At 46.5% G+C, this 13317-nt stretch overlaps 1 protein-coding gene across 5 annotated transcripts in view; it reads right to left on the reverse strand.

Moving 5' to 3' along the window:
• WDR20 (WD repeat domain 20) overlaps nucleotides 1-13317 on the reverse strand; it is a 46543-nt gene that overhangs the window by 11438 nt on the left and 21788 nt on the right. For 2 of the 5 annotated variants that reach the window (XM_087818135.1, XM_087818148.1), the window contains exon 2: nucleotides 2625-2807. The exons of 1 other annotated variant lie outside the window; for it this stretch is intronic. In XM_087818135.1, the coding sequence (XP_087674261.1) occupies nucleotides 2625-2807 (183 nt within the window). Of the gene's footprint in view, nucleotides 1-2624; nucleotides 2808-3209; nucleotides 3263-9894; nucleotides 10084-13317 lie in introns of those variants that run through there. 2 more of the 5 variants (XM_087818130.1, XM_087818145.1) reach the window with 2 other exon arrangements.

Below are 13317 nucleotides of genomic sequence, written 5' to 3' on the forward strand. Positions count from 1 at the left end.
GGGCCACACCGGCTCCAGGCTGTTCCTCCACATGCCAGGCTGTCTCCCAGCTCTGAAGGCCTCCCTCACCTCTTCCAGATCCTCTGAGTCTTTCAAGATCAGGCATCAAATGCCACCTTTTGGAAGCCACCTCGGACTTCTTCCACCAAGCTTAACTTTTGTTTTAATTTTATGATATTTGATACATACTGAAGAACAGAGTTACCACATATCCCTTGGTACTGTGTTCATAGCACTGGGACAACACATGGCCTAGCGCTGTCTGTCCACCTTACTAAACTGAGAGCTCCTGGGTTGGGCTTACAATCTGCGACCAGTTCGAGCCTGTGGAATTAATTTCTACTTCCATTTCTATCACCAAAGAGCCCCTGATCTGGACAATTCACTTACCTTCTCTCTGACAAGCTCCTCATCTGTAACATGGGGACAGCTGCCCACTTCCTGGACAGGGGGAACATCTAAGACGCTCTGAACCCTCTGACTCTCATCCCCCTGCAAAGCATGACGACTGCGCCAGCCCATGCCTGGCGTCTCTGAGACACAAACCTCTGACGACCCCTGCCTTCACCACCCAAAGCTGATACAAATGTCACCCGCACAGCCAGAGAACTTCCTCACTGTGAAGGACAATCAAGTTCAGCCTCGAGCTGAATGCCAAGTTGGCATTACACCACACACAGGCCTCACTTCTGCAGAGCCGTTTTTCAAACAAAATGTAAAAAGAGCAAGAGATAACTCCTGCTTAGATCACTGGGAGCAGGGAGGTGCTTTCCAGCCTCCAACTCCCAGGTGTCTGGAATGAGGGGCAGTCTGGCTTGATGCTTCTGTGTGCTCTTGGGAGCGAGACTCCAGGTACCCGTGGTCTCTGGCACTGCCCTCCCCTGTGATGACACACAGCCCCTTGTTCTCTGAGTGACATTCTGTGCCATCCTTGGCCAGAGCAGCCTCCTGACCTTGTTTACCAACGGCCCTTCACATGGCTCCAATCCCCTCCCCCTCAGTAACACGCCCAACTCCACACAAACAAAACCCACAATGAGTCCAAACTCACAATTTCTACTAACAGTAGAGAGAGGGCTGGTTTTGAGACTCCACTCTGCCCCACCAAAAAAAATATGTATCATCCAGCTAACTTAGAAATCACTTCCTCAAATGTAATAGTAAAATATCTAGGTAAATAGAGTAATTTTCTGCTTAAGTTTTTTTAACGGAAAATGGAAGCAGCCAGGCTGCTGTGGCTCAGTGTCTGAGCATCAACCCATGAACCAGGAGGTCACGGTTCGATTCCCGGTCAGGGCACATGCCTAGGTTGCGGGCTCGATCCCCAGTAGGGGGCGTGCAGGAGGCAGCTGACTGATGTTTCTCTCTCATCAATGTTTCTATCTCTCTATCCCTCTCCCTTCCTCTCTCTCTAAAATCAATAAAAACATATTTTTTAGAAATGGAATTAAATATTTTTCCTCTACAGTTTGTCGATCTGGATGGCAAGTTTTGCTTCCAGACAACCCAGATGAAACTAGGAGTGGAGATGGCATGGTTCAGAAGAGCTCACTGAGTCCACTAGCAAAGCCACCCAGGAGCACTGGAGTGGACACGGGTGCATGGACAGCATGGACCACAACAAATTTAAGAGAATCAGAATCATAAATGCAGTTTGTCAAGTTGAGTCTTCTTCCCCAAGCAAAACTATTTCTTAAAAACCAGAATCTATAATGTGCTTCTGTTTCAAATTAATGGCGTTAAAATCACACGACAGTGCAAAACCACCTGTCCTTCCTGAGAAGAGGGATCCCACATGACCTGACCCATCAGATCAGGGCTGGAGTCACACAGAGGGGAACCCACACCATCCTTCCCACGGACTAGGAGTCACACTGAAACACAGGAGGGAGAATGTCGCAATGTAATGGCAATTCTTGGGGCTGAAAGCCGCTCCGGCAGCTTTCACAAATATAACCTATTTGGCAGCTTCTACCTGCCACGTTTCACAGTCTTGATGTGTTCCTGAACAGACAGCTCAGATATCCGGGCTCCTTCCAGAATGAAACTGAGATACTAGAAACCCCAGTACTTACTACAACCCTGGCCAAAGCTCAGTTGTGTGATCCAACTTTAAGTGCCAGGATTTCTAACTGTGTCAAAGGTGACTTAACAGCAAATATGTTCAAGAGCAAAAGAACTACTCCTTAGCCAAAGGCCTGTCAAACATACACACAAAAGCTTTAAGCGTGATGTAAACCGCCTAAGGAAATGGCATCAAGTTCCTTGGTCTGCACAAAAATTTCTGGTGATGTGAATGAGGTGTGAAATTCTAAATTTTCTTACTTAAATTACAAAAATCAAGTCACAGTCTCATCCCTATCTTCTTTACAACAGAGTTTTAAAGCACCTGCTATAGACACCTGAGCATGCTCCACAAAAACGCACAAAACAGTTACCCCAGGGAAGAACAGGTGAAAGTCAACAAGTTCGTTCACCCCATTTAAACTTGGTAATACGAGGTAGGACAGCCGAGAGACGGGAAACGGGCTTAGTTCAAAAGTGTAAAAGAAAGCCCACTCCCCTTGGTAAGGACACACAAATTCTTAAAGGGGTTCTTAACAGCTAAGCAGGGTGCTACTTACTTCCTCATTAAATAGTTTGCTAGTTTCTTTTTTGATTGGGTCTATAAGCTGGACTTGGCCTGCGGAAAAGCCCACTAGGAGAGAGACACTTTCTGCTGTGGCTGTTAGGTGGTTGAAGTCATGACAAGTAGGCTGTGTTCCTTTGTATATCCTTTTATCTATTGGTTTACTCAAGTCAGCAGCCTGGAGGAGAAAGAGAAAAATACATACGGTAAACAGCATATTGAGACGAAAACTCTAAGTTACACTATTTTATACTCCACTATGATGCTCAATCTTAAAAACAAAGGTATTTAAAATACTTTTTCAGACTTTAGCATTTTACAAAGCACTTTCTTTCACATACCTTGCCCATTTGACACTGTTAGACTGTCCACAGTGTTTGTAACTGTTACCTTTGCAACTTCCTCTTCTTCAAACACATTTAACTAAGACTCCTGGGCTTTAGGAGGAAAGATCCTTGACATACTAAATTCAGTATTTGCAAAATGCATTCCAAGCACTTTCCAACAGAGTACCTCTAACCACATAAAAGCTCCACTTTCTAATTTATCTGCAGCACCTACATGCTCATTGGTGAGTTACCTGTAGCCCGGTGGTTCTCAAAGTGTGGTCCCCAGACCAGCAGTGGCAGCAGCAGCATCACCTGGAAACTCAAAAATGCAAATTCTCAAGCCCCACCCAGACCAAGTGAATCAGAAACCAGGTAGGCCCAGAAACTATAGTTAAAGCCTTCCCGGTGAGTCCAACGGCCACTGCACTCCTGTCTGAGAACCACCACTGTAGGCAGGCGCTCCTCGCCAGGGCCCGTCCTTCCCACATTCCCTCTCAGGTAACTTTCACCCATGGGGCCCACACTCACTCAAGTGTGGTACATGCATTATTTTTCATCCTAACAATAATCCTTCTAAGTAGACAACATTCCCCCATTTTACAGATGAGAAAATAAATTTTGGGAAGTTAACGCCACGGTCACCATACCTACCTAGTACATGGCAGGGCTGGATTTGGAACCCAGGCCTGTTGACCATAAGGGAACAGGAAGAGAAAACACAGCCACACACCCCAAAGGAAAAGGCAATTTACTCTGACTTGGGCTACACGTGCCTTTCCAAAGCGCCTCCCTCCTTTTAAAGCAGGCTCTCTTCTTCACGAGCCATGTCCTGCGCAATCCAGTGGCTGCCACAGAGGAAACCCACCCCTCCCACTCTTGTGTGAAAACCACAGGTGGAGACAACTATGCTGCTGACTGAGTCCTTTAAACACCACTGGGCCTGTGGCTCTCTGGGGCACACGGCTCTATTCTCTACCGACCATCCCTGCCCTGTCAAGCTTCTGAAGATTTCTTCCTTCAAAGGGGCCTGTGCACAGTACTGAGTATTCACTTTTCAGATAACAAATAAAACACTGAGAAAGAGAGGATCTCAAAATTACCGGCAAATGCAAAGCCTGAGCATTTGGAAGCCTAGCCCTGAGTAGTAAGAGTACTCTGGGAGCTCAGGCAGTTGGAGATAAAATGCAAATTTGAAATGTGAACAAATTAAATTATTATACAATCTCTATGTCAGCATATATCACTCTGGAGATTTTTTAATAAAAGTTTGCTTAGGAAACCCACCCCTAAAAGAATATGCCTAACATTACACAGTAATATATTAAAATCAATTAAAAGGCAAGCCAAAAATTAACAGAAAACATACTGACATAAATGAGATGAGCAAAAGAATGTACAGTGGTCTCAGAAACAACAGAGGAGTAAAAGCACCTATTTTTCCAAGTATTGCAAGTAGTCTAAGCCTATGGATCCCGTACAATGACCACATTAGCCTCCGTTCTTGGTATACAGGGTGGGGCAAAAGTAGGTTTACAGTTGTGAGTACTGAAACAGAATCTACTCCTGTATTATTTATTAATTACTGTATCATCTTCCATACATTTTGCCCACCACACATTTATCCTCCATCCTTGCCCCTAACATGAACCTTACTGAAAAGGTGTCGTCCATAATAATATCATATGTGAACAAACACCTCAAATATTTTAAATGCCAACTGAAAGGCTAACTTTATTCTTAAATCATGTAACTATTCCAAAAACATCCTGTTTACTAATTTGCTTAATAAACTTTCTTCCTAGATCACTGCTCTCACAGTGAGCCAGTCGTGAGCAGTTTAATAGTCTGCAGTCAAAATCAAATCCAGAAACTGCCAATAAGCTTTAGAAATTTTTATGACAGTTTAATGCAGTAATTTTTTATGTTCAATCTAATAATAAAAAATTAGTTAGCATTCTGTGTGTCTTTTTCAGTTTCTTTTCTTAGTAATTCCTCTTTTATTTTACAAAATTTTTTATCAGTCCAGACAGCCTGGACATTTTCAAATTGGCCCTTCAACACTGCTGGGAGGAGCAAGTCCTGAAGGCCCCGAAGAGGCCCCAAGGCCCAAGGATGGCCAGAGACCCAAGGAGCCCTCAGGATACCTCCTCCGGGAGGTCACTCCTCCCCCTCCCAATGGCACTGGCCCCAGCACTAGAGCAGGAGTCTGGCCAAGTGGCAGGAATTCCCTGCAGCAGGAGCCCGAGGGACTGCTAGGTGTGTGCCCACAAGAAACTATACTTCTGAGGCTCCACCGGCCCCGCCACTGGTACCTGAGCTTTCTGGAGCCCAACCCAGCACCATCGTCTCCGACGCCTCTTGTGCTCTTTCCTCGACTACACCAGACCGTCTCTCTTTCCACTGATGGGCTGCTGCCCTATTTCCTCTTCCTCCTCTTTCTTTCGGGGGGGTGGTGCCCACGTGTCCTCTGAACTCACACACCTTGAGTAGCAGTAATAACTACCTGAGCCAGCCACTCCTTTCCCCACGGGGTCAGAAGACCCACAGGTGGCTTCCCAGGTAGCACCAGTCTGGTAGGGCCAAGAGTCCAGACTCTGGAGCCAGCGGGCCTGGCCTCAAGCCCCGCCTTCCCTTGGCAGCAAGGTGACCCTGTGCCCAGTGCTCTTTCCTCCTTCCCCCTGCCCCCCAGCTCCCCCAGGGCGGTGGTGAGGCGCGCAGATAATGGATATAAAGCACAGAGTACACAGAAGCACTCACATGGTAGCTACCGTTATTAATTCATCCGTCACCACCCACTTCCCCCCACACTTGGGTCAAATGGCTTCACGTCAGAGCAGGATGCCATACCTTCCTCCCTAACACAGCACCGCCTTCTGTCCATGGGCCTCATTCTATGCACCAGGACGTCACACTCGCCATCTCATTTAACCTAACAGCGCCCCTCCAAGCTGACACTAATGCCACCCACATTTCACAGCTGAGGAGCCTGGGGAGCAGTTCAGGGGTCGTGTCCCACCCTCCACCCTGCACCTGCCCCCACACCACAAGGCCTGACTTTGGGGCAGGCAGGCAGCGCTCTGGGTTGAGACAGTCTCCTCCCGTTTCCAGGAACCTCACCTACAGTTCCTGTCCCACCGCCTCCAGCGGGCATTCCCCAGCCACATTTCTAGTGCTGGCTCCTCATCTCACTTCCCGAGGGCTTGTTTCACTCCACAAGAGTTACTGTTTGATCACTTCCATGATTATAGTATTGTTTTATGTCTGTTATCATCAATTACAATAAAATTACAATTACGATAAAAATTTACAATAGAAACTCCTTTAAGGAGCAGAACCTCTTTATTAAACAGTTACCATTGTGTTCCACAAAATTAGCTTGTTTTTTGGCTTTCTGTGTTTCAGACACTTTGGAGTTTTTTTAGTGCTTCCGCATCCTGATTATTGCCAATTATCTGAATTCTTAAGTATGAGTTTTACCAAAACCAGTTCATTAAAATGTCTTACCAATTTTAAGAATTAGATCACATTTGCTCACTCAGTCCCACTGGAGTATCCAGTATGTCATAAATGCTCAATATCTGTTGAATGAATGAAACTGCCATTGTTTCAAATTTTTTCAATCACAATATTAAATTTTATCATCATGCTCATTAGATTCTGCATAAGGAGTTAATAATTGCAAATAATTAGTGCCTTAGTCTCAACTTCACAGAAAGGTGTTTTTTTTTTGTTTGTTTGTTTTTTTAAATATATCTTGATTTCAGAGAGAGAGGAAAGGAGAGAGCTGGAAACATCAATGATGAGAGAGTCATTGATCGGCTGCAGCCCGCAACCCCAGCATGTGCCCTGACCGGGAATCGAACCCTGATCGCCTGGATCCTAGGTCGACACTTAACCACTGAGCCATGCCCGACCGGGCCACAGAAAGTTTTTAAATGATGGTTTAAAACTCCTACTACAGAAACTTCAGAACTGGCTACCAAAATCCTCGATCAATAAGTACAAACCTTAAAATGTCATGTTTCTCCTTTCCTTGGACTTTTAATCCTTAAAATCCTGGAATTCTTGTTATGACAATGCTGTTCCAATACAGAGCCAGCTTGGCTGGTTAGCAGGGCACTAACGAGCATCGATCTTCCCAGCACCAGAAGGTCTGCAAAAGAAACCCTCTTCCTCCAGCTCACACCTTCACCCAGACCCTCCCAGGCTGCTGGCCAATCGGCTGAGCCAACAGGAGCCAGAGAGGTGAAGCTGTGAGGGTCTAGCCCACCAAAGGGAAAGGGCTGCCTGGGCTCTGTGGGCTCCGGCTACCTGACACTCCTGAGGACTCAGAAGCATCTGATGTGATATGGAAAGTATCTCAGAAAGACCTCTTTTGAGAAGTGCACGTCAGATGATGATTATGGGGTCAACGCAGGTAGTAAGGGTGGGCTTTATTTTCCCAAAACTTCATTCTCCTTCCTCATCTGAGAATCATCTCAGAGAGAACCAGTCCCACAGAACCTGCCAGAAATAAGTCATTTTACTGGCATATCTAACAGCTTCCAGATATCCAACCCAGATCAGACACCACTCTCTCTCCTCCTAAGTCCTTCTCCCAAGCTTAATGGCCCCCTGTAGGGCACCCCTACCAAATAACAGCTACAGAGCCTCACCACTCGACCCTGCCCCAGGCCCCGCCCAGCCTCGGTTGGCCTCCTTGGCTTGGCACCCATTTCTGCCCACATGCAATTCATCCCACACACTTTGCCAGGTTACTCTTCATGAAGCCTTAGGTCACTCTCCCACTCACACCCTCCCAGGCTCTGCCAGGCGTGACATATTGGCCAGCTCCCTCACTGCGTATCCACAAGCCTTCCTCAAATGGGCTCCCCGCACACCTCACCGCAGGCTGCCTGTGCTCTGCACGCCTTCTGGCCTTGCCTCACATCTCCTCTCACTTAGAGCACCTTCCCCACCCGACATCCACACGCTCTGCTCACAGCAGCTCCAAGGTTACCACCTCCTAACCTCACATCCGGGAGGCGAAAGCCTTCCTCACTTTGCCAAGGGCTGGTCACTACGTGCCACGTTCATTCGCTGTAGCATGTTAACTGCATTCCATAGACTGTGAAAGTCTAGCTCCTTTTAAAAACAACGAAAAACTCAGGAGCCTGCTGAGTCACTGGCGGCCTGAATGGATCAGTCAAAAATAGCTAGAGCAATCCACTGCATCGAAGCTCCAACGTGCCACCTCAAAACCGGGAGACTGAGGTCGTGCTTTCCACTGTCACTCTCTGCTCGCATTCCAGGCGACCAGGACCAGGGCCCAGGGTGAATGAGGGATCGCTTCCCAGGGCCAGGAGGGCTCCCCTCCTTGGAAAGAAGGGTCCAGTGGAGTCCTGCCTAAGTAAAAGACTCAGGATCCCAAAGCAGCCACATCACCAGGGCCGCTCCTCAGTCTTTCTTGGGGAGACTTTCTACCCAGTTCGGCTGGGGTTTCTAGTGCCTGCAAGGGGTGAGTCCACAGTCTGGGCTGGACCACACACACCCAGCTGATCATTGTGGGGAAACGCCAGTGGCTTTCCAAATCACAGACTGAATAAAACGAGGCTTTGACCACTCAGCTGAGCTATGTCACTTTGGCAACAAGGTTCAATGCACTATTTAAGCAGTTTTCTTTAACGTAGTGGAAAATAACCTGCCTCTCATGACAAAAATACCAAACACTGATTTTCATACACCTCACTGCCCACACTTCACACTCAGGTCAACAACTTAACACTCAGGTAACAATTAGCCGTAAGGCATGGCACAGGTTCCAGTGTCCAACCCACCTGCCCCTGAAGTAGAAACAGAGCCAGTCTGGCCCTGGTCGGTGTGGCTCCGTGGTTAGAATGTTGGCCCGTGCTCTGAAGGGTCTCTGGTTTGATTCCCAGTCAAGGGCACGTTCGGGTGAGCATTAACAACAACAAAACACAGCAGTCTAATCTATGAAACACCCATACCCACAACCCATCCTTCTCAGTGTCTTCAGTTCAACAGTTACATCCCCCAAGCCTGCATAACTGGCACAAACAATATGTAAAGAGTCTAATCCTTATTTTTAAAAAAGGTATCAGATCAGGGGTGTTGAGAAGTCAGTTAGGTTTGGGATCACTAATCCCAGTAGAAAACAATGTCAATCAATTGTACAGTTTCTGTGTTTGAAACAGCAGAAACTTATCTGTCTTAGGCCTGGCACATAGGAGGTCTCCTTAAAATCTACTGTAGAGCCCGGCCGGGTGTCGCTCAGCGGTTCAGCGTCGACCTAGGATCCAGACGATCGGGGTTCGATTCCCGGTCAGGGCACATGCCTGATGTGTGGGCTCGATCAATGACTCTCTAATCATTGATGTTTCTATCTCTCTCTCTCCCCCTCTCCTTTCCTCTCTCTGAAATCAATAAAGATATATTTAAAAATAATAATAAAAAAAAATCTACTGTAGAAATGAAGCAATTCTGAAAATGGAGGGAAAGAAAGTAGAGTGTTAGAAACCAGAAGAGACATCCAGCCAGATATAAAAGCAAACACATAATCCTCCTGCTGACCAAAACCCTAACTAACAGCGACCGCCTTCATGGGTGCCCTCAGCAGACGGAGGGAAGCCCTTCCCGCCGACAAAGCTCCTCTGCGCACCAGCCCTCTGATGTCCTCCGGCACTGTCACAAACCTGGGTCCTAAGTCCCTCTGCCAGGCCCACCTTACAGATGGGGACAGGGACAGAATCAACTGTGAGGAAGCCGTGCTGGTGTCCCAGGGATAGTCTCTGCCCCGGTTCCTCCCCCTGCACCACGCTTCCCTGACAAGCTGCCGCCTCCTCCAACTCCATCACTGTGACTCCATGTCCCCATGCCTGCAGAAACAGGAACCAAATATTCTAGCCCTGCTCCGTGTGGCCCAGATTCCAGACCTACCTTCACAATGCATTTACCTCGCAGGGCTGCTTTTATTACAATGGAGTAAAATATGAAAGTCCCAGGCATGATGCCTGGCACTTGAGAAAAATGAGTTCCCCTCTTTTGAACTTGTATGTCTCCTTCTGAAATCATAAGGGTTTGCTGCTTATCACAGAGGCTTTGAAATTTCTCATCAGTCATTAATACCTACAAAGAAACAGAAATAAGGAGAAACAGGAATATTTCTTTCTGCCCTAAATTTCCTGCAGACAACAGCAGAAACATGCCCAGTGTAGGGCACGTTTTCCTTCCAACATAATTTTCCCAAACAGGAGAGCGGCTTCCCTCGCCCCATTCCGTCTCAGAGACACACCAGCCCCTCACTGAGAGCCAGCGTCCATGCCCCTTGCTAACATGCTCTGAAGTGCTCCAGGCCTGGAAGGAGCACCCACCACTCACACTCCAGGCCTTAAGGAGAGGGGCAGGGGCTCCATGAGGGCGAGAGAAAGACAAAGCCAGGCCACCTCAAAACCCAGGCAGATTGAGATGAGATGAGATGAGATGAGATGAGATGAGATGAGATGAGATGAGATGAGATGAGATGAGATGAGATGAGATCAGATCAGATCAGATCAGATCAGATGAGATGATGAGATGAGATGAGATGAGATATGTGCAGGGCACCCTCCTGCCATCCCACAATGGGAAGAGGTGCACGGGTCCAAAATTCGCAGAAACATTTGGTGAATCCTTCAGAGCGACCCTCTGAGGGGCTGCCTGCTGTTCACAGAAAGCTCCGGGAGGTCTGCAGTGGGCGGGTGGCACCCAGGGAGCACTGTCACTCAGACAGGCTGCTGAAATAACTGGCTTCTGCTGTCACCACGTGTCACTTTTTCCCAAGGCCGCCTGTCACTTAAAACTGTCAGCTGGGCAAAATCTAGTGCTCTTCCCATGGGGCAGCCTTTAAAAATGAACTTAGACAGCTGCTCAGCTGCAGCACCTCTGCCCTGTGTTTGTCTCCTATGCTGCACTCCGTGATCAGGGTGCGTCTACGCAGGCGAGACGCCACAAGGCTACTGTGCATGGTGCTCCGTTCAGGCGAGTGAAAAGCCAACCCCTTCATTAAAGAAAAGCTACGAATGAACGCCGGACAAATTCAATCTGCACACATCCAACATCAGCTTGCATCTCATTAAAATGCTGACATATTCAAATAACGTATTTTGGATTAAGCCCTTGTGTTAAATATGCACAGAAACATGCATCCCTGTTCCTAAGGGACACCAACCTCTCAAATGAAGAAAAGCAAGATGCTTTCACTTCTGCAAAAGAAACTCATCTGGTATTCTTAAAAGATAATTATTTTAAAGTTCCCCTGAAGGGGGTGGGGGTAGGGGGGTTCTATGACTTTCTAAAGCATTGCGACAACATTGGTGAACTAGGGCCACTCCGGGCAGGCAGCAGCCCTATATGCCGCTTAACGACTATACCACTGTGTTCCTCACGCGCTTACGGTGTTTGGCACAGCACACAGCTGACTTTAAATTTTTCTGACCCAAGTTGCTCAGCAACATAAGCAATGATCAGACAAGGAGCTCCCATTTGAAGCGAGAGAGGCCCTAAATCCCCAATTGCGCAGAAGCCCTGCCATTTTCTGGCCCCCATTTCCTCATCCTACAGAGAAATTGAGGCCCAGGGAGGGGTGGTGATCTGCCCAAGGCTTCACAGAGCCTAGAACGGTGCTTTTAACCACAGCACACTGTCACTACCTTTTTTCAAGCACCCACCTTCAGTTGGACAAAGAACTACTGAATCTGTAACATACAAAATTTACAAAAATGACACTGATGTGTACTTTTACATCAAAGATAGCATTTTGGAGGCAGTATATTGCTGCATTTTCAAACCAGAAGCAGGAGAGGTAGAGAGAACACTAAACTTGTCTTACACATAAAGGGGATCAGCCACTGAAACAGTGGCCTACGCACTGGCTTTGGCCTCTGTAATCCAAATAGTCTCTAGTCCAGCCAGGCCTCAGCTAAGAAAGTAATCTCAAATCAGTGAGAGGTGAGAGTAACAGAGAGCTGACCCGTCCCAAGTATACTACTACAAAGAAAACTTTGGTTTCTCCTTCATCTAAAGTCTTACAGCATCACTGGAACTAGTAATGTGGCACTTGTGCTGCAAGTCATTTGTCATACATGTCATCTCCCCAACTAATCCAGCAATTTTTAGGGCACAACTGCTTCATAGGCCACTGCAGTGAGAGCCACTCAAACATTCCTGGTGTTTTTTTCTCCATGAGATTTAAAACGCCCTTTCAGGCACCTGACATGTATCAGACACTGGTGTAGCCCTAATAACGCAACAACACGTTTCAAATCATGGACTAGTAAGATGGGACCAATAAGAATATGGAGGGGCAGGCCTCACCTAACTCCCGTGGGAGTGTGAGCTGGCATAGCCTTTATGCTGGGCGATGTGGCAACACACAGCAAAAGCCTCCATTCCCTCAGACATACATCCAACTCCTGGGAATTTATCTTTAGAAGATATCTTTCAAGTGTGTGAACTATTTGTAATAGCTAAAAACTGTCCCAACACAAATGTCCGTCTACAGCAGGCTACATACACAGTGGGTTCCAAAGGACCTACTACTCACTGGGCACAGGCACCGAGAGCAAACAGACGGGTCTCAAACGCAAGCTTGAGAAGCATACACTAAATAATGCTATTTACAGAGCTCAAGCAAGGAAAGTGAGTGTGATGCTTGCCATGAGGACAGTGGTCACCCTTAGGGAGTGTGGGGAAGGGGCCATGGGGGAGGCCCTGGGGGGCCAGGAATGCCGTTTCTCAAGCTGGGGTTGATTCTACTGTAAAAAAGTAATAGAGCTTTAAACTTACACACATCCTTGTTTGTATGCTCTCTTAAATGTAAAAAAAAAAACGTAATGAGCAAAAACACATACAGTCAACTCAGCTCTGTTTATACCAAAATGTTATTAACATCCTATGTGTTCCAAGAAGGAAATGGGTAAACATATCATGCAGCCATTTAAAATGAAGGTATTTACTTATTTTACGATATCATTTACTATATCATGAAATGAAAAATGCAACAATAAAAATGGGATTCTAAAGACAAAAATAATCAAAAAGAAATCTAGAAACTGTGTTCACACTGTAATTATACTGTTAGTAGTAACTGTATTATTTTAAATGTCTTGTACAATAAAGCAAAACAAGTTAATAAAAAGATCTTTATAATTCAAGACACCAACTGGAAAGAATATTTATGAATCTGTCAAAAAACAGACTGTGTCCAAATGTAAATTTTTACATATGAAAATGTAGTGTTTTTTCATGCACATAGAAAAACTACAGAAAAAAAAGATATGATATTTGGGATTTGCTCTAAAGTAATGAGGGTGAGATAACAGT

The sequence above is a fragment of the Miniopterus natalensis genome, chromosome 1, assembly GCF_054644295.1.
Source record: "Miniopterus natalensis isolate mMinNat1 chromosome 1, mMinNat1.hap1, whole genome shotgun sequence".
In the NCBI taxonomy this organism is placed as follows: Eukaryota; Metazoa; Chordata; class Mammalia; order Chiroptera; family Miniopteridae; genus Miniopterus; species Miniopterus natalensis.